Source organism: Camelina sativa, chromosome 8 (assembly GCF_000633955.1).
Source record: "Camelina sativa cultivar DH55 chromosome 8, Cs, whole genome shotgun sequence".
In the NCBI taxonomy this organism is placed as follows: Eukaryota; Viridiplantae; Streptophyta; class Magnoliopsida; order Brassicales; family Brassicaceae; genus Camelina; species Camelina sativa.
This window is the reverse complement of record NC_025692.1, coordinates 9,497,613-9,522,580: the sequence shown is the minus strand read 5'-3', so window position 1 is coordinate 9,522,580 and position 24,968 is coordinate 9,497,613. Positions and strand designations below refer to the sequence as shown.

General features: G+C 36.8%; 1 protein-coding gene and 1 long non-coding RNA gene across 7 annotated transcripts; both read left to right on the top strand.

Moving 5' to 3' along the window:
- LOC104706798 lies at nucleotides 11,379-13,202 on the top strand. 6 transcript variants are annotated; one of them, XR_754491.2, is made up of 5 exons: nucleotides 11,379-11,625; nucleotides 11,808-12,033; nucleotides 12,111-12,273; nucleotides 12,404-12,456; nucleotides 13,016-13,202. XR_754491.2 is itself a non-coding variant. In XM_010423027.2 (5 exons), exons 1-5 carry the CDS (start codon nucleotides 11,541-11,543, stop codon nucleotides 13,064-13,066), a joined length of 387 nt encoding a protein of 128 aa, XP_010421329.1. In that variant the 5' UTR covers nucleotides 11,379-11,540; the 3' UTR covers nucleotides 13,067-13,200. The 6 variants fall into 6 exon arrangements, 3 of the variants coding, with proteins under 3 accessions (XP_010421329.1, XP_010421327.1, XP_010421328.1); XM_010423027.2 differs by having other exon boundaries at nucleotides 11,922-12,033; nucleotides 12,111-12,196; nucleotides 13,016-13,200; XM_010423025.2 differs by having other exon boundaries at nucleotides 12,111-12,196; nucleotides 13,016-13,199.
- On the top strand, nucleotides 22,422-23,742 carry LOC104706797. Its single transcript, XR_754488.2, has 2 exons — nucleotides 22,422-22,548; nucleotides 22,826-23,742. It is a non-coding gene; the product is annotated as an uncharacterized LOC104706797 (long non-coding RNA).

The following is a 24,968-nucleotide window of genomic DNA, read 5'->3' as shown; positions in this document are numbered from 1 at the left end:
TGAGATGTTTTACTCTATTGTGATTATAATTCATTTATTATTTTTATACTTCTTCCAAATCACTCTATTCAATCTTGTATTTTAATGGAATATGGTGTATTTCAAAATACAGCGTTATTCAATTACGGATTCTAAAAAATACAATAAAATCTGGTGTTATTGGATTAAACATTTATGTGATGATTTTAAAGCACTTGTAAAATTGCTGTTACTATATTTCCAATAGATTTTGTTTCATTTTAGATTTTAACGTATTTTATATCCAAAACATACGAACAAACACAATCCTAACAATTTTTTGAAGTATTTCATCTCTCTCATACTTCTCATGAATATCTCTCCCGACGAGAACAATAACATCTTGTGATTTCGTCATCATCGTGTCATCATCATCGTCGTCATCGTGTCGTCGTCATCATGTCGTCTTCATCGTCATCGTGTCATCATCGTCGTCGCGTCGTCGTTGTCGTCGTCATCGGACTCGTCGTCATCGTCGTCGTCCTCGTCGTTTGATCAAGAGACTTTCTTCAAGTTTACCTCATTCTTGTTTCATCAGTTTGTTTCTTCATGTTTTTTTAAAAAAAATTATCAGTGGACTGTGACTACAGCTAATATTTGATGTTGGATTAGCGACGGAAAAAATGTTGTTGGCTTAGGAGATGATACTGACGCCCAAACTTTTGGAGTCAAAGATAATGCGCCATGCGAATTATACTCAAGTCTCTTTGGAAATATGAGAAATTTAGATGGATCTCAAGCATCAGGGTCGAGAGATTCAAGTATGCCACAAAGCAAAGGGGGGCAGAGAGATAAACAAAATCCTAAAAAAAGAGCTAAAAGTGGAGATGGTGAAGACTCTGGCAATTCGAATCCAAGCATGGATAGTATCCGTATGGAAAAGACGNATTATAAATTTTCTCCCATTATAAATTTTTTCTCAGGAAAATTTTATTTAGCTGATTGTAGATTTGCGAATAGACGTAAATTTTTGGCTCCTTTTCGAGCTACTAAGTACCACCTCCAAGATTTTACTGGCCAAGGTTGCGATCCGGAAACTCCTCATGAATTGTTCAATCATCGTCATTCATCTTTACGAAACGTGATTGAGAGAATTTTTGGAGTTTTCAAATCACGGTTTGTTATATTTAAAACCGCTCCTCCGTTTTCTTATAAAACACAGATAGAATTAGTGTTGGATTGTGCAGCCTTACACAATTTTCTATGCAAGCATTGTCGGTCAGATGAATTTCCTGTACTTGAAGAAGAATCTGGAGTTATTGATGAAGAAAACATGGAAGACAACACTCCATTAGATGGTTCTCAAAATAATGAAGAAGTTTTTGAGACACAAGACACAAGATAACAGCAAATGTGGAGGGATGCAACTAGCTAGGAATGAAAACTAGAAGTGAGAATAATGATTTATGCTGTTTAAGTATTTATTTTGTTATGAATTTACTTTCTAAGGTAAGGTTTTACTAAATTTGTTAGTTTAATTTTATATTTTAATAGTTACAATACCTATGTAATGTAACGTAACATTTTAATAATTTAGTTTATTAATGTGGTTTTAATTTACAAACATAATTTATGGATAAGTTCTATTTTTTTTATTTATCTTCAAAAATAAAAAAGTCCACCAATAATGACATCCAAATCCACGTTCAATGACATCCAAATCCACTTTCAATGCATTTACAAAACCATTAGACTCTAAAATCTACTAATACTTTAAATCTATTAAAAACCGTTGTTGAATAACATCCCTAAAAAATAATTCTGGAGAGAAAATATAGGAAAAGCCAAAAATTTCAAAATAGTTTTTGTTTTAATATATATTGTTTCATGAAACACGTCAAACATGGAAAATTTTCTTTTGAACAAAAATTGAGTGAGCGTAACATTCCAAACCATAGAGAGTTCAAGACAAAAAAAATGTCACCTGTTTTTGGCTTCTTCTTATTCTTCCCCTTCCTCGCGTTAATCTTCTCTTTTTTTTATTTTTCATCTCTAACACGCACTGCTTCATCGTTCACAAGTTTTTGAATGTACGAAAAAGCTTCCTCCAATGACTTCATGTTTTGTGAAGCTTCCCTGAGATGCTCCACTTCTCTCTTCACTCTCATAGTGATCCAGGTCTCCATCATCCTCTTGAGTTCTGCATCTGGTACAGTCTTGGAAGTTTCTCCCAAAAAGCACAACAATTCATCCAGAAGAGATGAGTCGAACTCATCATGTACTTAGCATTTTCTTCATAGATTATTTAACCATAGCTGAGACGGAAAGACACTACAAAAAAATAATGTTATTGCAACAATATTTTTGAAATGACCGTATTCGTTAAAAATTTGTAACATTTTTTGTTATATTTTTGCAATGATGAATGCACATAATAATTTTATTACAAATTTATTGCAAAATAGTGATAAATTTTTGCGTTGCATATTTTCCTTACAAATTAGCAATATTATTACGACATACAAAAATATCTTGCAAAATTTACAAGAAATATTCAACAATAATAAGTTGTCGCTACTTTGCAAAAAAATAACAGTAAAGACATGTAACAATTTATGTGACACATTTGTTACTGTATTTATAACCATTTATAACTCTTTTGCAACAAATACTTTCTATAAAAATAACATATACATTCATATATTTTTTAACTCAATTATTAGATGAAATATGAATTTATTTTATATATGTCTTAACTAGAACTGTTTATCGGTTACGTTAGGTTTAGTCGTGTAGAAAAATATATTATATTTATAACATCTATAAGTTCTATAATATTTATGTAAATTTATATATTATTTCTTGAACTTTCAGTATACTTAATTTGATTGCAAAACATTGAATTTTGGTTCAGTTTATGTAATTATTACGAAAGTTGTGTTTGGTTTAGAGTTCATGAATCCATACGGTTAGACGTGATGGATTACTTATCTTAGTTATATATAGCGTACACATTTTTATATTATGATTAGTAATAAAGAAAATAAGGGTATGAATGGTAACAACGGTTAAAGTGGAGCCGACACAGCGGATAAAACAGCATTAAAGTGGGCAGAGTAGACAAAGCGGTCGGAGCAGACCCAAAAGGTAGGTTAATGAACCGAATAGTAAAAGGCGGACAAATTAGACTACTTTTATTCTATTCTTTAAATATAATTATAATTTTTAAAAAAAAATTAAATTTTCGTAATACAACATAATAAAAAGATGAAAATGTAAAAAATTACAAATCCAAATATAAAATCAAATTAAAAAAAATTTTCTAAACCTATAAACTATTGATACATAAATATTCACAATAGGCTAGTTTAAAGCATTTATCTATCATTAAATTATTAAACAATATTTTTTTAATAGAAATTTACCTGTATTCGTGTAGAAGGTTGAGATCCCGTGTTTGTATTTCTTCTCCTAGAAGACATCACTATAATGAAGCAAATAAAAAAACAGTTAAAATCAATAAGTGAATATATAAGATAAATATACATGATTTGAATAGATATTATTTACCTTGATGAATGCTAGAACTTTTTTTTAATAGTAACAAGCTGAACAAACAATAAAAATGTTGAGAGGATTTTTTTGTGTATTTTTCAGTTTGTAGTGAAATTCTTTAGCAAAAGATGAGAGTTGATGGTGTAAGTTTGGTTCCTCCGGATTATAAATACCAAATATGAGAAAAAATTAAATTCAAAAGATTTTTTTTTTGATTGGTTGTCAAAAAACAGACCATTTTTCTATGGACTGGACCATTCCTCTTGTGTGCATGGACTGCTTCCAACTGCGTTTCTTCTCTTTTTCTGTTCGCTTTTATTTATTTTTTTAATTTTTAATATATATTTTTTTTAGTTTAATTTTTTAATTAGGTCAAAATGTTAAATAAAGTGTGGACAAAACCACAAATGAACAAAACTGCAGGATCCGTAGTAACCATTCACGACCTAAGTATTATGGTGACGTTAGATGCACCGTAACAAAAGATGTTAGTTGTAAATGTAACACATGATGGATATTTTTGTACTAATCAAAAATTAATAAACGAAGCTAAGCCATTTCTGGCGTCTCTCTCATATCTATATGTTGACATTATCAAAATTCAAAATACAAGTATCACACTAAAATAATATCCGTACGTAAATTAATTACCATACATTTGTCTATATCACACTAATATAAGATCTATGTAAATATATTTTTGTGATAATATGTGCCTTTTTTCCGCCAGCCACCGTTTACCAATTTTTAGGGGTGTTAAATCTTAATTAGTGGTTTTAGCCTTTTAGGTAGAGTTTTAATATAGAAAAATACTTAGATTTACTCCTAGGGATAAACTTTTGTATTCACTCCCTGCTCTCTCAACCAGTCAAAATGTTATATCTAATATTTTATTTAAAATATTAATAAAAATTAAATTTAGAAAACAAAACAAATTAAAGAAACAGATTTTGTATACTTTTATTTAAAAAAAATTAAATATTGATTTGGTTTAAATTTTACAATTAAAACGAAACTATATGTCGGTTTGGGTTTACAAATGAGGTGGTTAGAGTTTAGATTTTACGATTAGAACAAAATTATATGTCGGTTTGGGTTTACAAATGAGGTGGTTAGGGTTTAGATTTTACAATTAGAACGAAATTATATATCGGTTTGAGTTTACAAATGAGATGGTTATGATTTAGATTTTACAATTAGAACAAAATTATATGTCGGTTTGGGTTTACAAATGGGATGGTTAGGGTTTAGATTTTACAATTAGAACGAAATTATATATCGGTTTGGGTTTACAAGTGAGATGGTTAGGGTTTAGATTTTACAATTAGAATGAAATTATATATCGGTTTGAGTTTATAAATAATATGGTTAGGGTTTAAATTTTATAATTAGAATAAAATTATATATCGGTTTGTGTTTATAAAAGAACGGTTTAAGTTTTTAATTTTATAATAAAATATACATATTTTATTTCATTATTTAAGAAGGGGGTGAATCCAAGTATTGTTCTTTAATATATTATTGGTGTAGCAAAATCTCGTACTAACTTTTAGAAGGCGATGGAGATGAATAATCTCGAACTAATATATTATTTCCTTATAGAAGGCGATGGAGATGAATAATCTCTTACTAAACTATTTCCTTAGCACATACCTTTGCCAAGACGATTCTGAACCTCAAACAAGAAGAACTATATTTCTATGAAGCTCCTACAACGTTCCTAGCCTCAGATCTCCCAAGAACAGCCACCAAACTCCATGAATCCCACCAAGAACGTTCAAGAACACTTTCTCTCTTTTCTTACTCTCAGAAACAGCTAAACTCGGCCAAAAGACGACAAAGTCTCCTTTTAAACTCAGCCTCAGGGTTTTCCCTAACCCCAAAACGCAGCGTTTAACTTAAACTTGTCCGCTCAAAACCGACCATGCATCGAACGACACACCCTATGCATCAACCGATGCACCTCCCAAACCGGGTTTCCATAGGACTGATGACAAGATCAACCGACATCCTCTCCAGGCACCTGTATGTCCACATCCCTCGCCCGTCCATAGACCTGTATAATCCCGCCTCCAGCAACCTTCACGATCCTGAACCGCGCCCTAGGATCTCCACGAATGTTACCCCTCTCGGCACACTATGGGGTAACGAAGCAATGAATAGCTCCGGAGTCAAACAAAACATGGGACGAAAATCCTCCCACCAATAAGGTCCCTACACACACCTTATGCACTAAGAACCCTAACGTTCATCATAGATACCAAAAATCCAAAAATGACAGAAAAACACAAAGTCAAGTTTAGAGATTGTACCCGTGATCGCGTTAGCATTGGTTCCCCCTGTCTCCACTGTCGTGTACACACGCGGTGCCACTGGCAAAGGTAACACTGTTTATCCTGCTTGCTACACTCCTGCCTGCACTGCTGCCACAACCATCTGATGTAGCTTAGGATACGACGATCTGAGATGCCCCACCTCTCTGCAGTGGTAACACACTCGAGTCATCGGTGGTGCTGGCTGGTTGCACCTCTGTGGACAACTCGCCACCCTGTGCTCTAGACTCCCACACCCGAAGCATCCCGCACCACTAGATCCCGACCTCAACATAGCATCAAACTTCCTCTTCTGCCCTTGTACAGGCTAACCGCCCTTTCTAGAAGCAGAATGCGGTTGAGTCCGCTTCGGCTGCGCCGGAAGACTGACCACCATAGCCTGTGACCTCAAGTCATCCTCTATCCCAACTGCAGTCTCTACCAGCTCTGCTCTCGTACCATAGCTCCTCACTCTGCATCGAATCATCAAGTTATCCCATAAAGCCAACAAGAACCTCCGCACCTGAGTCGACTCTAGCTCCAAACCCCGGCCTGCATACCCTCACAGTACGGTTCCCCTGAATCAACCCCAAGAACCGCGCCTCCACACGATCAAGTGACTCCTGTAGAAAATACTTGGCATTGAACTCTCCCACAAAATCAAACCAAGTAATCTCACGCTGTACTCTCTGTGCCGTCACTGACCTCCACCAGACCCTCGCATCCCCCGAAAGGTAGTGCGCTGCCAAGTCTACCCGATAGTGGTCGGGACACCGGAGCGACTGGAAAATATCCTCCATCCGCTCTCTCCACTCATCCGCTACACTCGGATCCGTGCCTCCTAAGAAAAATCCCGCACCCACATGCCGTAGATGCACCAGCATCTTAACATACTGAGCATCCACTACCTCGGCCCCTGGCTGCATACCTGCCTGCACCCCAGCAACAGGCTGCACCACTGGACCCTGCCCACCAACTACTGGCGGCACCATTGGAACCTGCCCACCAACCACTGGCGGCACTACTGGAACCTGCCTATCATCCACTGACGGCACCATTGCTGGAAGCCGTGCCAAAACCTGAGCTAGCAAGTCCGCCAAGACATCCTCTCTACCTGGAGCACCCTCCGCTGCAATCTTACTCCTGGGGCAACACTGATAACGACACCGGGCCCACCCGCCCCACCGATACCACCACCAACTAGATCTCCAGACACACTAGGATGAATCTGCGACTCTGCCACCTCCTCACTGGCCATGCTCTGGGTCACACTCTCACTGACCTCGGGAACCTGTCCCCGTGCACAGCCACTGATAACTCTCTAATTTACATGTTTTTAGCATTTTTGTTTTGTCCATATTCTGCATTGTTTATACCCTTAACTTAGCATTTTTTGGTTATTAACTGTAGGAATTCACTTTTAGGCCATTTAGGGTGTTTCATTCTTGCATTTGCATACTTTGGATGAAAACAAGTGCTTTAGAGCCTAAAATGGTTGAAACAAGGACAAATCCGAGCATGTACCCGATAGAGCCAACGAGCTGGAAGAACAAGTCCGAACCCCAACACGATCGAGGAGAATCCAAGAGCAGGAAGAAAAACCCGAAGATCTACCCGAGGAGTAACCCGACCCTATCCTCGTGTACCCCATCGAGTAGACCATCGAGCAGAATTGGGAAGCTAGGTCAAAGAGGTTTCCATATATAAACCCCTCCTCTTCTTCCTTGCAAACGAGCACGCCGCAGACCCTCAAACCAGAGAGCGAGAGCTTCTGAGAGAGAACTGAGCGACTCAAAACTCTTTTCACTTTTTGTTAGGATTTGTTTCATATCTTTTTATCATTTCTTTAGATTTCTATCTTGTATTCTTACTTCTCTACTCTATCGTTTATTATAATGCAATTTTCATTCATATATGCTTTTATGTTTCTTGCTATGATTTCCGAGTAGTGTAGTAAAGTTTCTAGGGATGAGATAGATGATTTTGTGTTCTTGATCGGTTAAGATGTCTTAGTTTGATTGTATATGTTTAATAGATTTCCTTCTAGATTGGTGTTCTTAATGCTGTCAACAAACCAAGAGGGTGAAATTAGATCTAAGGTGTTTTACCACCGAGAGGTGTAGATGATATGCTCGAATTAACCAATGCTAGAGGTTTACTCACTTAGCCTAAGAGATTAGATGAGTAAGGGGTTTACTGACAATAATGAATCGGATCTTAATGCCTGCTTGGTCATGTTTCTCCAACGAGAGTTGGGTAGGAGAGTGATCAAGGTTGATTGTTTCTATCATGAGAGTGTTTTAATAATAGTTTAGAGATTCATTGTCTAGAAAATATTTGCTTGAGGCATGTAAGACATCTGTGCTGGTCAGGAATACTTAGGATTCGATTACCCCATCCTTAGAAGCTTTCGTATCTTAATTGCTTGCATTTTCATTCATCACTCGATCCTTTACCCGAACAGGTACACGATCACCTACTTCGAGTAACCCCTCGAGTTGTTCATACATCATTTGCTTACTCGATCACCCCACCCGACCATGTACTCTAATGCTTGCATCAAGAGCTTAAGTCGTGTGGTTCTTTGTTCATACTCTTTTCTTTTATTATTTTAGGATTGTTAGACAAAACCCTTATCTGCTTGGCTTGACTTGCATTGTTCTGATTGCATCCTTCCTGCTAGCATAAACAACCATTTGGATTGATAACCATTTGTACTACAACTGCATAGGGAATTGATAACCTGGATGGAAAATCCCGCCTATCAGCCACGCCCACGACCACGGCCGCGACCAGCAACTCCCTCACCTCTAACCATATGTATCACCAAGAACAGAAGGCTAAGCAAACAAAACAACCCTAATTACACAAAGAACACAACTCACCGTGGAATCACAACGTAGGCTCGAAGAGGATGTTCTAGGACCCCATGCTACACACAAGCATTCAATCTGACATCCACAACACAAAGCACACAGCGAACCTGTACCTAGAACCGTATGCGCTCTGATACCAAACTGAAACAACCCAACCCATTTTTTTGTATATATATCCTAATATCTAGTGATCCCATACTTACTAGCAACCTACCCCAAACAATAACAACAACGGATAACAAATGGAAAATCCAATAACCAATAAAGAAAATAACACAACACCAATCCAATAAAAATCCAGAACGAAAGCAAATCATAAACCAACAATCCTAACATCCGTTCTAGACCACGAAGTTCCACTCTAGCATCCTAACAAAGACATAGAGAAAACAACCGAGTCTCTAGAACATCCTCCTCTTCATAGCCTTGATTCCACAAACCTTGCCTTTACCTGCACTACAAACATAAATTGAGATGCATGAGTATTTTATAAACACTTAGTAAGGCAATCCTCCTATCTACTGGGCTATACACACAAGTAATAGAAACATCTCTAATCATCAACCAACAATAAATAACCAAACAATAACAAACCAGGACTCTGCACCCACCGACGCCAACCCATGCATCGACCGACACCAACTAGGGTTGCATCGACCGACGCAAAGTTCACATGCATCGACCGACACGCAAACTGCATCGACCGACGCATGCTCGACATTGCACAAAATCCCTAATTGCATTGACCGACGCCTCCACATGGCATCGACCGATGCTCCTAGGTCAATCCGCACCGTCCTCACATTGCATCGACCGACGCATATGCCGGGCACCGTTTTTCCCCGAATCTCCTCGCCGGATCTCCCTCCCTAAACCACCAAAACACAAACCAAAGCCACAATAAGCTTCCCAAAGCCTTTAGCGACTCAATAACGTACTAACAAGCCAACAATACTCTTAAAACAAGCAGATTAGAGAAATCTCCAGCTTAGATAAGCCATGGTCATGCACTTAACTTTGCCAAGACGATTCTGAACCTCAAAAAAGTAGAACTACGCTCCTAGAAAGCTCCTCCAACGTTTCTAGCCTCAGATCTCCCAAGAACAGCCACCAAACTCCAGGAATCCCACCAAGAACGCTCAAGAACACTTTCTCTCTTTTCTTACTCTCATAAACGGCTAAACTCGGCCACAAGACGACAAAGTCTCCTTTTAAACTCAGCCTCAGGTTTTTCCCTAACCCCAAAACGCAGCGTTTAACTTAAACTTGTCCACTCAAAACCGACCATGCATCGAACGACACACCCTATGCATCGATCGATGCACCTCCCAAACTGGGATTCCGATTCGCGGATGTTACACTACTGGGATAAACAACTAAGTGAAATTAGTTGTTTTAGTTATGGTTTTTAAGTTTTTATTATGAACTTAATTATTATATATAGTTGGTTTTTTCTATTATTTTTTATGCATTTTTGGAATATTTTAATATTTGATTATTCAATAAAGTTAGCTATTTCTTCATTGTTTTTATCACAATTTATTTTATTATAAAAATTATTAAATACAGAATTATAACTTCACTGTCAAAAAAAAAAAATATAGAAAACATTGTGATTTAATTTAATTTAATTTTGCAAAATTAGCTGAAATTAGACAATAAGCTTTATGGCTATATATTATCGTAAAAATGCTACGAAGTAAATTTGTAGTGGCAAAATTTGCATCATCTTTTTGGTACAAGCATCATCGTAAAATATATACGACGACGGAAAAGCAATTACTAAACTTTGTATCAATATTTTTAAAATTTTATGTAGTATTTATTTACGACAATTTGTTGCTGCATTGGAATGTCGTGATTACACCACTAATTTGCAACATCACTATTGTTGTATTAATGCAACACATCTCCTTGTAAATTTGTAATAATATTTGTTATACTTTTTATGTGGCAATCATTTGTAACAAACAAAAGTTGCAAACTTATGTCACAATTATACGACAAATTTACTACAAAATTAATGTTGCAGTAATACAACAAAATAACAAGGAGTCCATTCATTGCTAATTGTGCAACATATGTGCAACAAATACCAATTTCCAACACTCAAATAGCAACATATGAAAATGTCTCAATTTTATTGCATTCTTGAATTTGTAACAATATATTAAGTTATTGCAATAAATTTTAGCCTAGCAATAACACTAATTTCTTGTAGTGAGAGTAGCTACCTAATGCAATAAAATCAAGCACGTCACCGGGAATTGGAAGAGTTGAAGAAGACCTTGCTTTTAGTAGATTTTGGACAGCTTCAGCTCCTTTCCATTTCAACTTGGGCTAGTTATCCTTCAAAATAATCCTCATCCCCTGATTTCCAAAGGAGATCATCTTGTGATGGACTGAAATTATGAAAGTTTTGAAAATCTCGGATCTTCCCATTTTTTGTTGTTGGTTCTGAGAGAGAAAAACTGGTTGAGAAAAAAGGGAAAATGAGAGCATAATAAAAAACCTATTTTTCGGGGCCCAAAAACCTAATAAAAAAACCTATTTTTCGGTCCATTAAGAAGAGAATCGATTCTGTGGGAAGGAATTTAAGCAACGCAGTAGCAATGCTACGTGGCGTATTATGATTCGTTGATTGGTAAACATAAAATGATATTTTTTTTTCCTATTTTCTTCTTTCTTTCTTCCCCGTTCCTCTCTCTCTCTTCTCTGTCGATCCAAACGGCGAATCGAAGTCGATTCATCTAGAAACCAGAAAAATCAATTGATTCACCTCGAATCCTTTGATTTTTGCAGCTAAAACTGGAGGCTTGCTGGTCTAAGGAGCTTTGGGATGCAAGCTTCACTCACAGATTCGGCGTTCAGGAAAACTATCTCGGCTTCATCGGCTAAGGAGCTTTGGGATATACTCGAGAAAGGTAACGAAGAAGCGAAACTTGTTAGATTAGAGAAAAAATTCGAAGAACTTAGCATGTATGAAGGAGTATCGATCGATTCATACTCCGATATAGGGTTACGGAAGTCGTAGAGCAATTGCGTCTTTTGAAAATTGTGAAGTCTGATTGTGAGGTTGTTAAGAAGATGTTAGCGTTGCTCTCAGGTTCATCATACAGTGATGCTGTTCCTCTTTTGGGAGAACTCATTGATATGAAGGCGCTTGATATGAATCTTAATAAGCTTGTTGAGTTTTTTCGTTCCTATGATTCGTTCTCAGAGATGAAATTGCTCATGAGGCTTTGGGTTATGCTGCAAACTTTTCACACATGTTGGGATTATGGTAGGCCTGAGATGAAAGAGCTTATGAGGCTTTATGTCACCATCCATAGGTTTCTTCTGGCTCTCTCTGTTTCTACATGTCTCAAAATTTAGCACTTACACTTGTAGATTGTTTTTGGCTTTGTAGATTTCTTAGGCTCTGTAAAAAAATGAGATGCTTCACATCAACACCTAAAGAAACTGGTGGGAACAGAAGAAAGCCAACAAGCATCGGTGAGGTTTTGAACTCTTCATGACTATTGTTTTTTGGCTATGGAGGTTCAGCGCTCTCGGATCTCCATCAAGCTTTGGTAGAATATCTACCTGTTCTCTTGGGATTAAGTAAAGATGCAATATATACTGTTATGTGTTTATAAGAAATAGATTTGTTTGGTTTCAGATATTTATACTTGACCCTGCTGTATTTGTAATGTTCTTCAGGTAGCCATCTACAGTTTAAAGTACCATTCAATTGGGTAAATCAGGAGGATGAGGTAGAGATGCTGTTACTAGCATAGTAGTTTGTCTGCAAGTGTCATCATAATATAACAGACTCTTACATGTTTACTTTTAACCAGGAAATAGAGATGTCAAACGTTTAGTATGAAGTTTTATCCGTTTTGCATCTAATGGCAATACTACAAATGTCTCAACCCAATTTTAGACTTCTCTGATAGTTTATATATCTTCAATATGCATTACTTTTTTACTTGGGTACAAAGCTTATGAGTAGCAAAAATGCAGGTTTATAAGAAATGCTCACCTGAAATTGGTATCACACATTAAAGTTCAAGAATCAGAACTATTTTCTTTGTAAATCACCTGAAATTGGTTTTACACAATTAAAAAACTTGAAATTGTTTACAAATTTTGAATTATGATGATTGAGCAACCTTAATAGGGTTTCTTTAGTAGAAGATGATTTTGTTTAAAGTTATTAGTAGGTTATTTTGATTAGTTTAATATTAATTATATGAGTTTCTAGAGTGGAGATGGTCTTACTCTCTTTTGTTTTCATTTCTTTTTTTACTTTTGTTGACTCAACTAAATCAGCATGTGGGGACCCATACTCCAACTCCTGCCTACGTGGTATTTATACACTGAAAAATAATTATTTCTCTAACTCATTATTGCAAAATGCCTAACCAAGATGAAAAAGAGGTGGTGGACGACGTCGTGCTACAGTGGTCTCATATATACCGATCTGTTCGTCCAGAACTAGGGCTGGGCATTCGGATAACCCATTCGGGTTCGGATAAACGAGTTTAGAAAAATAGAATCCATTGGGTATTTTTAGATATATGGATTCAGTTCGGTTTGGGTACTATCGGGTTCGGGTCGGTTTGAGTTACAAATTTTAGAACCCGATTAGTACCCGAACTACTGGGTACCCGAAAAAATATAATTAAATTTAAATAAATTTAGTTAAATTTTGACTTACATAACAAAATATTTTAGATATTTTGATTATTTTTGATATTTAGGTATAAAACTAAACTAAATATTCAAAATTATAATCATAATTTTGGGGTAATTGCATTATATTAATGATAAATATTATAAATATGTTTATATGTTCGGATTTAATGGGTACCTAAACGGGTACCGGGTATTACCCGATCCTAATCCGAACCCACGGGTATTAGAAAATAGAACCCAATAGGGTTTTATAGGCAAACCCGTACCCAATCCGAATCCGGTTTTTCGGGTCGGGTTCCGGATTAGGTATTCGGGTACGATTATTATGCCTAGGTCTATCCGGAACTGTAAAAAAAAGCAGTAGTAATTTTTTTTTAATTATAAAAAACTTTTATTTTTCTTATAAATGTATGTTACCGCTACCAAAAAGGCAAAGCAAAGATGAATAATATCGGATAAACCATTTCCCATGTCACCAACTCACTAAAGCAAAAGTAATTTCTTTCTCTTTTGTGGGTGAATAAATCACTAATTAACATTTTTTTTTTCTTTTCTTTTCTAAATGACAAATATTTCTCATGAACCGAAATATTTGACTGATATGTTGGAGAACCAGTATCGTGATTCATGAACCTATGTTTCGATCATATGTTAGTTTATGTCTGTCGTATCTTGTACATGTTAACAAATATTAGACTATTAGTTCGGCAAATACGTTATTACTTTTATCTACTACTGCGTACTGTGAACATGTCTTTTTTTTCTCTCAATATGTTAACAATATTAGACTATTACATCATTACATGTTAAAAAAGTATATTTTCTCTACTACTGTTTTTTACTTCTTTTTTAAAAAAAAAAATCATTTTACGTACCCCCTATCCAAGTACATGTAATTCCAAAAATCCCTAATGAAAGGAAAATCTTAATAAATTGATACTTTTTTTTTGTCAACTGATTTTAGATTGATATATATAGATTACATACGATGTTAAAACCACCCCCTGATTTGAGAAAAGTCAGAAAAAAAATCGATCTAAAGGGTATCCCAAACATATAGGCCCGCCTAACTGATCTACCCTGAAAATATACCATATGAACAGGGACTTTACAAAAAGAATTACTCCTTTAAAGAGCTAATACCACTTGCAGAACCAAAAACTTCAAAAAAAGGAAGAAACTCTCTCATCCGTAAAGAGATCTTCTACCCAAACCGGAAACCCCATCGCCACATAGGATTGTACCAGACCTTGACTTAAAGCACTTTGAGCAATGAGATTAGCTCCTCTATTTGCTGCAACTCCTTCAAACACCAACAACCAGTCGACTATAAATGCCAAGACCCCCAGAACTTCTGATGATTGAAATCTGAAGGAAGGGCAAGCCTGCGGTCTGTTGATAATTCCAACCATAAAGATATCATCCACTGCAAACACAACCTTATTCAAATTGTGACTTTTCATACTCTCAACTGCCCACACAATAGAAACCACATGAGCTTCCAAACTGCTTTTGATATTAGAGAAAGATCTCCTACTATGGAGAAGGACCAACCCTTTCTCATCTCTTACGACCCAAGCTGCTCCCACCAGAGACTTCTTTTTTGACCAAGAAAAACCAATATTACATTTAACCCAATCTTTTTGCGGAGGTTTCCATGCCGTAGTTACAGAGACCCTCGGGGAACGAGAGTTTGATCCCCCTTCTGCAGGTGTAGTTATCCTTTCTCCTTCAACCACCTGAGCTGCACACCAATCCTCCACATCTTTCCTTACTTTCTGCATAGTTTCCAAAGGAGAGAACCTTTTACCTTCAAAAAAGAATAGATTCCTGTTCTTCCAGATTCTCCAAATAATCCAAGGAAAACTTCTTCTAACTCAAACGGCCAAATTCTATTATCTCTATTAATCAAGAGATAGTAGATAATAGAGAAAACCGAACCTTGATCCATACCAAACTCAGGTGTAGGAAAGTCCGACAAGGCCCAAATTTGTCTCGCGAGAGAACAACCAAATAGAACATGGTGAATGGACTCTCCTTCAAAACCACACGTTTGGCAACTATTGTCCACCTTCATTCCTCGACAAGATAATAGCTGCATAACCGGAATCGCCCCACTCAGAATTTTCCACCAAAAAACTTTGATTTTGGGTTCAGTTTTAAGTTTCCAAACCTGAATCTTAAGCTCATTTAGCGAAGGTTGGACTGAAGCTTCTACTAATAGTGGTCTCATATTAATCTGAGTAGCTAGCCAATATCCGGACTTCACTGAGTAAGCCCCACTCTGGTTATGCTTCCAAACCCAGAAGTCATCCATGGCCACCACCAGTTTATGTTCTTTTATCAGCACCACGTCCCCTGCATAGAACTGATCCTCTAATTTGTCGATATCCCAATCCTTTCTAGTTGGAACAATGAGATCACTCACCAACAAATCAATGTTTATTATGGGGTTTTTTATCCAAGGGACTCGCATCCCATTATCATCCAACCAAGGGTCCATCCACACTCTAATACTTTTGCCATTACCCACTCTCTTCACTAACCCTTGTTTCAAAAGATCTCTGCCATGAAGAATGCTCCTCCAAACGAAAGACGGTCTTGAACCCAGCACCGCATTAAGAAAGTCAGATTCAGGATAATATCTACTCTTGATAACTCTGGAGAAAAAAACAGTTTGGGAATTGAATCAACCTCCAAGTCTGTTTTGCTAAAAGGGCCTGATTTAAAAGTCCTATATCCCTGAAACCAAGACCACCGAGATCCTTTAGTAGGCACATCTTCTCCCAACTCACCCAATGAATCTTCCTTAAGTGCTCATTAGAGTTCCACCAAAATTCAGCCATTGCACTTGTCAAATTTCTAAAAGTAGTTTTAGGAAGTTTGAAACAGGACATGGCGAACACTGGCATTGCCAAAGCCACCGCTTGGAGCATGATTTCTTTTCCTCCTTGCGAAAGCGATCTTGAGAACCACGAAGATGTTTTGCTCTTGAGGCTGATTTTGATGTAATCCAACATTTCTAACTTAGAACCACTGAAACATTCAGGTAAACCTAAATATACCCCTGCCCCTCCTTCATTCACAATTTCAAGCGTTGCTTTAACCTCCAGCTTATCAGACTTTCTCACTTTAGAAACAAAAGAAATTGAAGACTTGTTTAGGTTGATTGTCTGACCAGTGGCCTTCCCATAGACCTTAAGGATATTATACAGAACCAAAGCTTGCTCCTTATTAGCCTTACAAATGAATAAGCTATCATCTGCGAATAGGAGATGGTGAATGTTTGGTCCCTGATCTGAAAACTGCATTCCATCAAGAAGACCCAAGGATTGTGCTTTAATCAGTAAGTGCGTCAAACCTTCAGTACACGTGACAAAGAGAAAAGGAGACAAAGGATCTCCTTGACGCAACCCTCTTTGTGGAATAATCATGCCAAAAGGATTATCATTGATGAGAACCGCATACGTAACAGAGGAGACACACATCATCATCCAATCAACCCATTTCTGATGAAAACCTAAAGCTGAAAGCAGAGTTCGAAGATAACTCCATTCCACACGATCATACGCTTTGGACATATCCGTTTTCACCGCCATGAATTCCTTTGCGAACTTGTCTTTGGTATGAAGGCTATGAACAACTTCATGCGCGACCAGAATGTTGTCAGAAATGAGCCTACCAGGAACAAAGGCTGTTTGAGTTTCTGAAACAATCAGATCCAAAAAAGGCTTCAATCTCTTGACCAGCACCTTTGACACTATCTTATAAAGGACCGAACAAAGGCTGATCGGACGTAAGTCAGACATCACCACCGGGTGGATAACCTTTGGCAGAAGACACAAGTGTGTGTAATTCCACTCTACCGGCATAACTCCTGTATCAAAAACCACCTCTAGAATCACCTGATCACCAACAATGTATCAGTAATGCTGGAAAAATAAACCCGACATTCCATCTGGTCTAGGAGCACTACCCGGTTTAATCGAGAACACAACTTCTATAATTTCTTCAGATGAGACCTCTCTTATCAAGCACTCATTCATATGATCATAAATTTTTGATGGAAAGTCCTCAAACCATTGGCCGAAACTGGTTGGATTGGAAGATTTTAACAGCTCATTAAAATAAGCCAAAGCCACTTCTCCTTTAGCTCCTTCAGAGAACTGTTCATTACCATTGATATCCAAGAGCTTTTCAATGCTTTTTTTTGCTCTATTGTTTTTAACAGAGTTCTGAAAAAACTTGGAATTTCTATCTCCACAATGCATCCACTTCTCCCTACTTCTCTGACTCCAATAGAATTCCTCTTCCCAATACGCTTTAGCCAATTCCTTTTTAAGGAAGAAGATTTCATGGAATCTCGGAGATAAAACTGATTGTTCCACTTCGAGAGCTATTTCAATCTTATGAATGTTCTCTTTTGTATTCATATTATTCTCCCGTTTCCAACTGCTAAGAGCTCTTCTACAGACTCTAAGCCGTTCTGAGACATTCAGATTTCCTTCAACTGCCCCTGATCTCCAAGATTGTAAAATCGTCTCTTCAACTCTTGGCTTATGTAAAAATCTTTTATCAAACCGGAATTGACCTCTATAAGAGTCTTGAGACGCCATCAGATTCACCAAAACCGGTCTATGGTCCGACCCTCTCATTTCCAGGAAATGTTGATTAGAAGCCGGAAACTTTTTAAACCACTCTTTGTTGCCAAAAGCTCTATCCAATCTACTCTGGATCCAAAGATCATATCTCCTACCAGCCCAGGTGAAACAATTTCCGGAACTTGACATTTCCACCATCCCACAAAACTCGAGCATTTCCTTGAAAGGTTTAAACAAGGACTCACTTCTTTTAGGCCCTCCAATTTTCTCCCCATTGTGCAAAATATCGTTAAAATCACCAACTATGCACCAACTATCTCTTCTGCCAACACCTATTCTGCTCAACCTTTCCCACACCACCTTTCTTTTCTTAAAATCTGGATCTCCATAAACATAGGATAAAAATAAATTCACCCCACCAAATTGGACTTGGAGATCCACCAAATTCTTATCAGCAAACTTGATCTCAACCTTCACACTATCCTTCCATAAAATCGCCAAACCCCCACACTTTCCAACCGGCTCGACTGAATAAACCTTATCATACCCCAAAAAACATTGTAAGTCAACTACTAAATCCCTACTATTCATAGTTTCCATAAGAAAAAACATCTCGAGAAAATGTTTTTTATGCATCTCCTTGAGACGAGGAAAAGCCAAGTCTTGAGACCGTCCCAAGCCCTGGCAATTCTAGCTTATTATGCTCATTACACGTTGGGCAATCCCTCCTTTGGGATTACCTCTAAGGGATTTAACTTTGTAGATTTTTCAGCGCTTGATCCCTCATCAACTGCTTTTCTTTTCTCCTTCACCCCACTATTCCAGCCGAGCTTCAAAATCTGGAGATCTTCCGCCCTTAAGATCTCCTTTGGTTTGGCTTTTCTCTGGTTTTTAGTAGGTCTCTTCCTTGCCTTGGCCTTTAAAGGTTTAATCCCGGAAGACCCAGCCTCATAGAGACCAGGACTAAAAACCGTCAGACTATCTTGAAAAGGCTGCGATAGAGCAAGAAAATTGGCCGAAACTTGCAATGAATTAGGAGCTATGGATTCCCTCCTCCAATCATGTTCCACAACACCCGAAGATGAGGCCATCATCAAGTTGGTCAACCCTTTCACTCCTTTAGATCTTTCCTGGATAATCCTCTCTTCTTCATAATTGAAAACCCTGCCTTTGTCTTTGTTTAGGTCCATGTGCACTATAGGCAGAGGTTCTAACCTTAGCATCGATTTTTGTAATAATGGATCTTTTTCAACCTCTCCAACAGATTTCATAACCTTATTCTTCCTCAGCAATAATTCAGTCTCATCCGCAACCATTAGATATTGACGCATTCCTTCAAGTACATCAGGAGCAATCCTTGGTCTTCCAGTCGCAGAATCCACTCCCACCTGATCCTCCCTTAGCACACCGAAAAGAGGATCCGATTCCTTCAAAATCACTGACTGTTTCCTCTTTTCCACAGGCTTCCCCAAACGTCTAGCCATAGCTGCATCTTGTCTCTCTTTGATGAGTATAGGACAGAGATCATTCTCATGGGTTAGACGTTGACACTCAAAACACCTCTTCTGGATTCTCTCATACTGGAACCTCACTGTTGCAGAACCCCCTTTTGGCAGATTGACCACTTTTGATCTTCTCAAAGGTCTTGAAATATCAAAAGAGACTTTGACCCTCACGAATTCCTGTAACTGAGGCACCTACGGATCAAAAGCCAATTCCAATACTTGCCCAATCAACTCACCCAGAGCGGTAATCGCCGCCTTAGTGTAATAATTTATCGGCATATTCCAAATATGGACCCAAATTGGAATTAACATCAAGTAGTTATCACGAGGATGTTCATACCAACGATCAATCGCTAGTGCCCATTCATTAAAGGTATGAACCCCTTTATCTAAAACCTCTTGAAGATCATGCTCTGATTCAAAGATGAACTGAAATTTCTCTTTTGTGAGAGCTATCCCTTTAACCCGACCCTCTTTTTGCCATTTACTTGGCATATTCCTCAGCAGACGGTTCATTGGTTGACAAATCGGGTTTAAAACTCTACCCACCAGGCTAAAAGTATTTCTAACCGTGGAAAAATACTCTGGGAGATCTGGCATCTCAAACGGTAAATTTTCTTCTTCCCTGATCGACATCGCCATAAGAGCTTTATCCATGGCCGACGACATCCTTATTTCCGCTAATTCTCTGACAGATTTCCTAGAACACCACCAAACCCAGACTAAGAGCAAATAAGAATAAACCCTAGTTTTGGACTCAGATCTGGGCAAATAGTACTACTATGTGAATAAAAGAGGAGAGATACGATGAAAAGAAAAGTGTTTTTTCCACTGTAACTCTATACTCAAAACTAGTCGAAGACACTATCTGATAAAGAAAGACTTAAGCCCAAAAAAGAGAAGCGATGAAATGCATGTTCTAGGAAATAGAAATGATAGGGTATGAAATCATGGACCGTGAATAAATTGATACTCATGTTGGGATAAACAAAGGTCAACTGAGAGTAAGTGTTAATTTAGCTATTACTTAACATTGGTACAAAAAACAAAAAAAGTGTTAGCTATTATAGTAATATAAGAGTATAATAAGGAACAGTAATACTAATAAGAGTATTCTTGATTTCGTCAAAGAAACAAAAAAAAAAAGCTACTGGGTGTAGTAGAACTGAAAATGTGAAAGTAAGTGGGTAAATAGAAAACTATAATAAGAAACAGTAATATTTGGAGGAAAACAAAAAAAAGAAACCCAAAATATATTGATGTCCAAAATAAAATCATAAAAGAATTCTTTTTTTTTCGTCAATAAATTTTTAAAAATAAAATCAAACTATACTAGTAGTATGTTTTGTTTATTTAAATGGCTGCTATTGTTTGTTTATTTTCTTTAGTGATACGAATTTATGAAATGTGTGCATTACTCACTGATATGTAACAAAAACACTAATAAAAAAAACTGTACTAGTAGTATCAATGTAAAAAACACTAATAAAAAGGTCGTCTTGACTCACTGATATGTAACCCTTTGATTCCCAGTTTCTTCTATAAGTGGACATTTGATTTCAGAAAGAATCCATAAAACCCATAGAAATTGGGAGAGCCAACCTTTTTTGTTTTTATTTTTTTAATGTTTCATTTGCTTGCTTTCGTTGTTGACCCAACTAAATCAGCATGTGGGGACCCATACTCCTACCTACGTGGTATATATTTTATTAAACACTAGCTAGTATATATATATATATTTTTTTTTACTTTTTTTTCTCTACTTCATTATTGCAAAATGTCTAACCAAGAAGTGCAAGGGTAAGACGTGCTGTAGTGGTATTTGTTCGTCGGGAACTGTCAATTTTTCTCGCTTATTTCTTTTTGTAAGGAAAAATTCTTCTCATAAATGTAAGTATAATCGTTACCAAAAGGCAAGGGAAATGTGAACAATAATATCTCGGATAAACCATATTTTCTCATGTCACCAACTCACTAAAATTAGTAGATAGATTCCGTTGGGGTGGTGTAAATAAATCCCTAATGAATATTTTTTTTTCTTTTTATAAAAAATATAAGACTGAATGTATATATCATGAACTGAAATATTTTACTTGATCAAGTGTAATAGCAAATCATATCAAAAGTTTATTGTACATCCAATATAAGTTGTTATACCCAGTGTGGGTGGTGAGCAAGCAAAATGAACTAATGTTGGAGAACCAGTATCGTGAACCTGTCTTTTGATCATATATATGTTAGAGTGTTTAGTTTCAGACTTTGAAAAAGAAGTAACTAGGCAAAAAAAAATATTCACATCTTTTTTTTTTTTTGGTCAAAATATTCACATCTTTTATATATGTATAATGTTTATTAGATATGAGTGTACAAACTACAGCTTTCCAACAATTCCAAAAATGCATAAGGAAAAGAAAATCTAAAAATTAACTAACACTCATGTGGGAAGAATAAATAAATAAAAGGTCAACAACTTTTCATAACAAGGGTTAGCTAAAACGATTAAGTTAAAAGTATAGCAAAAAAAAAAGGGATTAAATGAAGTTGTACTAGAATATTCCTTGGAGAGAGGCAAGCAATGAATATCCCTGGACAGAAGAAAAAAGAGTAGTCCTAGGCATATAACCGGAACCGAATGGACCGAACCGAACCGACCAAAAATTTTGGTTTTGGTTCAGGTTCGGATATAGGGTAATAACCGAATGGATAATATTTCAAATATCCATGGATATCGGTTCGGGTTCGGTTATTAACCGATATCCATTCGGTTACCCAAAACCTTAACAGATCACATTATATATAGCCCACTAAAATTTAGTTGATACGTGTATGTACAAGTCCAATATCAACCAAGTTCATTTTGATTTTATTTCATCTTAAGCCCACCACATATATACACCTAAACCTAATTTTTGTCGATCCATCTTGCCTCTTCTCTCATTCTCGATTATGTAGAGTTTCCCACAACTAAAAAAACAAAGTCACACATTTGGTTTTGTCGGCTTAAGTTTTCACTTTTCTGATCTTCTCTCTCTGTTTTGTCGATTCGTTGGTTGTATTCAAGGTTAGTTATCCCACAGTGTCGTATTTGTTTGTAGATAGTCATAGATTCAATAAAGTGATTGTTTTAACTTTATAGACTTCCATAGAATTTTTGATTGTGTAGAGCATCAATAAGGTGATTTTTTGAAATAAATCTATACTTCTGATGTGTAGTGACTTTTTTTTTTTGCTTTCATGTCTCGATTATGTAGATGAGTGACTGTTTTTTTAGATAAATCTGTACTTCAGAATTTGACGTATGTAGTGAGTAGTGACTGTTTTTTTTTTCTATTGTGTAGATGACTACTTCGTCCTGCCAAGAAAACTTTGTCGATGGAGAAGAAGATGAAGTTATGGGTGAAGGTGAAGAGGATGATACAAATTTTGTAGATGGTTAAACCGGTTCCAAAAAGAAAGCCAAATCAAGAGGTTCTGGGTCTACTTCCCAAGTAGAAATTAAGACAAGGTCTGCGGTGTGGGCTCATTTTACAAGGCTGCCAAATGATAGAAACAGATGCAAGTGTAACTACTGTGCTTTAGGGTTGAAGTGTGTCACCACTTCGGGAACTTCAAATTTGAGTAAACATCTTACAACATGAAAGCCATACATTGCTTGGAAGCAAAGAGCGACTCAGCAAAATTTGAACAGCGGTAGTGGAGTTACTGCTGGGAACATGCAAGTGGGTAGAGTATCAGAAGCGTTTTTTAGAGAGGCATGTAATGAGATGTTGGTGTTAGGTGAGCTACCTCTTGCTTTCATTGAAAGCATAGCATGGAGACACTTCTGCAGACGGGTTCAACTTTACCAGCCACATTCCAGAAGGACAGCCACCCGAGATATTGTTCAAATGTATGTGAGCCAAAAAGCTGCCTTGAAGACAATGCTTGTAGCTCAAAAGCAAAGAGTCTCCCTCACTACTGATATTTGGGTCGCACAAAGCACAAGAGCAAGCTACATGGTAATTACTTGTCATTTTGTTGATTCTTGTTGGAGGTTAAGAAAGTTGATCATCGGGTTTAAGCATGTCTTGGACCATAAAGGAGCAACCATAGCTGATGTTCTTCTAGATTGTTTGGCAGAATGGGGGATAGAGAGGGTCTTCAGTTTGTGAGAGAGTTGGAGAGCTAATTTATGAAGCCTCATTTCATAGACCTAAAGCTGCCATGGGCATCAGCCACTTACTGATGTTTATATATTTTACCCTGTTTTCCCTTAGCATATTCACATCTTTTGCATGATTTTCTATCTCATTTGTCCATTAATGTGTAGCTTTAGAACTGTTTATGCATTAGAATAGATTTGCATTGCATTTTGAAACAAGAACCTTTTTCAAGTATCTACTTATGAATGAATGAATGATGGAATCAAACAAACAAACATAAGTATGAATGATCAGAATGTAATGCAAGGTGTTTCAATTCCCTTATGATGTTGTAGCATAAAGGATGTCAATCCATAAAGAGTGTGATATGTAAGCAGTCAAGATGTGATCAATGCATTCAAGTTAAGCCAAATATCAAGTTGATTTGTTTCTAACAACCTAATGACAATAATGAAATGCAATGAACTAAGGCAACTTAAGACAATACTAATGCTGAATTAAACTGTAGAACAAGTGCAATAAACAAGACTAAGCAGAATTAACTAATAAGCAGAAGAAAACATGAACAGAACAATGCATAAGCAAGAAAGTAAAATGGAGCTCGACCTAGCACTCGGTCGAGTGCATGGTCGAGTGGGAGGTCGAGTTGACAAGCGAATGAACAGAAACAGAGCAAATAATGAAAACAGAGCAAACAACAAGCAATTAACAATACTTAAACAGGGAAATCAATAAACAAAGAAAATCCTAAGGATGGATTCATGGGATGGACTCAAGCTATGGCTATCTAAATTGGTCAACAAACCTCAATCAACAATGAGCTATCTCTAGACAATGATCTTCTAATACATGTTAATCCATTCTCATGACAATAACAATCAAGCCAAGATACTTCTTAGACCTAGTTCTCACTAGCTATTACATATCAAAGCAGGCATTAAAACCCAGATCATCAATGTCAAAAATCACTTTAAACATCTAATCTCTTAGCATGCTTCATGATAATCTCTAGCATTAGCCTTATCTAACAACTTAGACATTGGTGTGATGCTAAGAAGCTTAAGATCTATCCTTACCCTCTCAGTATAAGAATAGCATAGAGCATATCTAATCTAGAAGAGATATATAACAATCAAGCTTGACCAATCTAAACAACCATAACCTTTACCCAGCCTAATCCATCCCTAAGATCCTAAGCCACTAATAAGATCTAAAAATCATCATGAAGAACACAAACCCAGAAATTAATGAAACTATCATGATTAGAAAGATGAGATAAAGATGAACAATATTGAACAAAGAAGTGAAAGCAAATATTCAACAGATTCAAAGTTATGAA